Source organism: Lactuca serriola, chromosome 9 (assembly GCF_051521515.1).
Source record: "Lactuca serriola cultivar US96UC23 chromosome 9, Lser_US96UC23_V15, whole genome shotgun sequence".
NCBI classification, from domain to species: Eukaryota; Viridiplantae; Streptophyta; class Magnoliopsida; order Asterales; family Asteraceae; genus Lactuca; species Lactuca serriola.
Genome location: NC_136416.1, coordinates 7,880,888 through 7,884,292, shown reverse-complemented (window position 1 = coordinate 7,884,292; position 3,405 = coordinate 7,880,888). Strand labels below are relative to the sequence as shown.

Below are 3,405 nucleotides of genomic sequence, written 5' to 3'. Positions count from 1 at the left end.
TTTATAATTTTTTAAAAATTCATATTTTTTCTAAATTCTTTTACAAACGAATTCATAAAACAAGTTTGTAGAAACGTTTTTTTTAGTTCTAAAGATGGTTATAAGAAAAGATAAAAAGTTATAAAAAAAAAAACATTTATTTAAAAAATGAATTTGTAAAAAAAGGAAGTTATATTTACACTGCCAATTTTCAGAAAGAAGTTGTATAAACATTAAACAAAAACAAATTTGCAAAAGTCACAGACCAAATTCATAACAAAAAATTGAACATGCAAAAAGGAATAATTTTTTGGATACATACAAAATAGTCGGTCCTATATAAGTGACATTATCCCTTTTAATGAAGGTATATATCATCTTTCTTACAATACCAATAAACCCCAAGAAGTTATTAAAAAGCGGGATAAATCCTATGAAAAGAATAAAATTTAGAAATTTACAACAAAAAGAAATCCCAATCAACAAACCTCGGAGTTCACATGAAATAGCAACATAAGAAGGCGAAAAACGTGGTGATGCCACCAAAAATCCACAATCGATCCAACCAACTTTCATATCGCAGCTTTTCTTCTTTAATCTCACTCTGCGCTTTGGAATACAAATAACAAGACTCAAGCGCCAAGCTATAATTCTTGCTTCTATCACACCTCAACCCTTGTTTAAGCACAAGCAAACTGTTCCTCCCATTAACATGCGCACCTTCCATGTCTTCTAACTGCATACAAAGTTCGGTCAGTTTCAGGGTCGTGTGGGCCCCACCGGTCACCTGAAACTTCATGGCGAGGATGCATTCCACCATCTGACATGGAAGAATGTCTTTGGCTGGGAGGATTGACCCGAATCTTAGCATGAAATCTTTGTCTGTGGGCCAGTGTCTTTGACCGGTCAACGGACTCCAGCTTGATAAATTGGCTGCTTGTTTGACTTTTGTGTTGACCACTATCCAACTCAGCCTGATTCCATCGCAAAGTTGTTTCCAAAGTTTCCCGTCTTTTCTCTCTCTTTCCATTGAGGTCACCACAGGCAAACCATCCGTAACAGAAAGAGTAACTCCACCTGATTCATTCATTTCAAGTTTATACTATTATTCATCACGGATTAACTCGGTGAAATTTACTTATGTAACCTCTCAACAAAACACACTTATTCTTTCATAATTTCACAATATTATTTTACTCAATCATAATTTTATTTTTCAAAAAATAACTAGAAGATGTTTTTTTATGATAAACTTATTTGGGTGGTTGTAACGAGCTCTTAGTATGTTTGTTTTTTAGTTTTGTATATAAAAAATTTCACAGCATTATAATAGCAATGTAGTTACAACTTGTTACTCATAACAACGCCTATATTGGTAGCAAAATGCAAGTAAATTGCAATTATAGGTGAGAAATATAGTAGATAAGCGTTATCGGTAAAGAAAGAAATGTAAGTATGTTGGTTTCGATAATGAGAAAAAGGCAAGCATACCCGTGTGGTCATCGCCTTGACCCATGAAGTCAAACAAATCGATCCGGAACGGACAATTAGAAAACCAACCATCAAAACCATTTGCATTCGGTATGCCCCAAATAACCTTCGAGCAGATTATTTTATCTTTATATTTAATATCCACCATCGAAACAAAATCAGAAGGCGAAACATTTTCAAACTCATCAAAATCCCCATAATATTCGGCTTCAGTTAGTTCTTCGGTATACTCGGGATAATCACTCCATCTAAACTCGGGAACCTCCTTGTTTACAATAAGAGGGAAACAATCTCCATAGAATTTTTTAAACCCTCCAATTGATAATATCAGGTTTTTGACATCATCTCTTTTTGTTGAAGGCCACATTGAAGAACATACATCTTCCCATAACCTTTCTTCTTTTGACATGGAACTAAATGCTGCACATGCACATGATGCACTTGCTAGGGTCGCACCATCGAGGCGTCTTAGTATGTCATAGAAGAGATCACTGCTTAATGTGCCCATATTTTCAATTTGTGCCACTGACATTTTTGTAGTTCATCTATCAAAAATAATTAGATTCAAAAAGCGAATAACAAGTCGTAAGAAAGCTAATTATTAAGACACATGTGTTATTATTAGATTCTAATTCTTCAAGTAGCAACAATCACTATTCACTTCAGCACTGCACATACAAACACCCGTTTTTGTTTTTGTTTTAAGTGTGGCGTATTGATAAACAAGATGTTTCTAATTGAAATAAAATACATATATCATATATGAATTGTGTATCTGTAGTGGTATGCCCAATGTACTACCACTCCAAAATTTGAAAGAAGTAACATTTATCAAGAAAAGGTTTCACATGGCATTACAACAAATAACAAGTCTTGTGCATTCATCCGTAAGAATCCTTTGATATGAAATGTACCTTCTTTTACTTCAATTTTTTGCAAACTCAAACCAATCACTGAGACCTCAATTTGGTTAAAACTGATTATGATTATAATTTTCAGCTCATTTAGGATCAATATAATAGCGATTTTAACCACACCCAGCATGACTACAGTCACGCTAATTACACCTCTAGAATACAACTAGCACTAGAATCTTGACAACGAAAACGATCTACAAACAACAATACAGTCATGCGAACTGAAAATAGTTACAAACCCACACCCAAATCTCGAAAAAGATCAAAGCTTGACAAAATTATAAGAGAACGCACCTTCAGAAGAAACCCATGTGAACCTTGATCGGAATATCAAGATGGTCGAGAGGGGGACAAAAAAAAATAACACCACTCCGGGGATCTGATGATCAAATTTGGACCCAAGTCCGAAAATTTAGGTCACCCAATTTGATGTAAGAATTTGGGAGTGAAAAGAGTGATGAGTGAGGCTTTAATCGAGTTTGGGCCAACGACGAACGGTGTGATTGGTGTTTGGACATTCAAGACGATTGATACTTGACGGCAACAAAGATAGAAACACTGACCAAGATGTATGTATGCATACCGCCTACCGGCATCTCTGTGGAGCCCCGCAGACAAAGCTTCTAGAAGCTTTTGTGGCTTCATGGTTACCGGTTAAGGGACCCTCTTAAACCTCAAGATATAGTATTTTTACAACTTAATTTTTTAATATCATATTTATCCTTCATAAACCTTTAAAATATCATATTTGTCCAAATTTTTTTTATAATATTTTTAATATTTATAATCATTTTTCATAACTTAAAATTACTATAATAATTAAAAAATTTAACGATATTATCCTTACGTCTATGATAATGGAAATAAACAAACATGAAAATCTAATAATTTAGAAATTTTAAATTTATAAGATCAAAATAAAATATTTAATTATTAAAATTGAAATGCTTAAACAACTAAAACAATTGGATTTAATTTAGAAAATTAAAAATTATAAGGAAAATGACATTAATGAGTT

General features: G+C 33.2%; 1 protein-coding gene across 2 annotated transcripts; it reads right to left on the bottom strand.

Moving 5' to 3' along the window:
- Positions 1–263: 263 nt before the first annotated feature.
- On the bottom strand, positions 264–3,023 carry LOC145074102 (putative F-box protein At2g36090). Of its 2 annotated transcripts, none has more exons than XM_079020529.1 (3): positions 2,682–3,023; positions 1,471–1,995; positions 264–1,056 (listed from the first exon to the last, which is right to left on the bottom strand). In XM_079020529.1, the coding sequence occupies exons 2-3, from the start codon at positions 1,976–1,978 to the stop codon at positions 476–478; spliced, it is 1,089 nt and encodes a 362-aa protein (XP_078876655.1). In that variant the 5' UTR covers positions 1,979–1,995; positions 2,682–3,023; the 3' UTR covers positions 264–475. The 2 variants fall into 2 exon arrangements, with proteins under 2 accessions (XP_078876655.1, XP_078876654.1); XM_079020528.1 differs by having other exon boundaries at positions 1,471–2,015; positions 2,682–3,022.
- Positions 3,024–3,405: the final 382 nt, after the last annotated feature.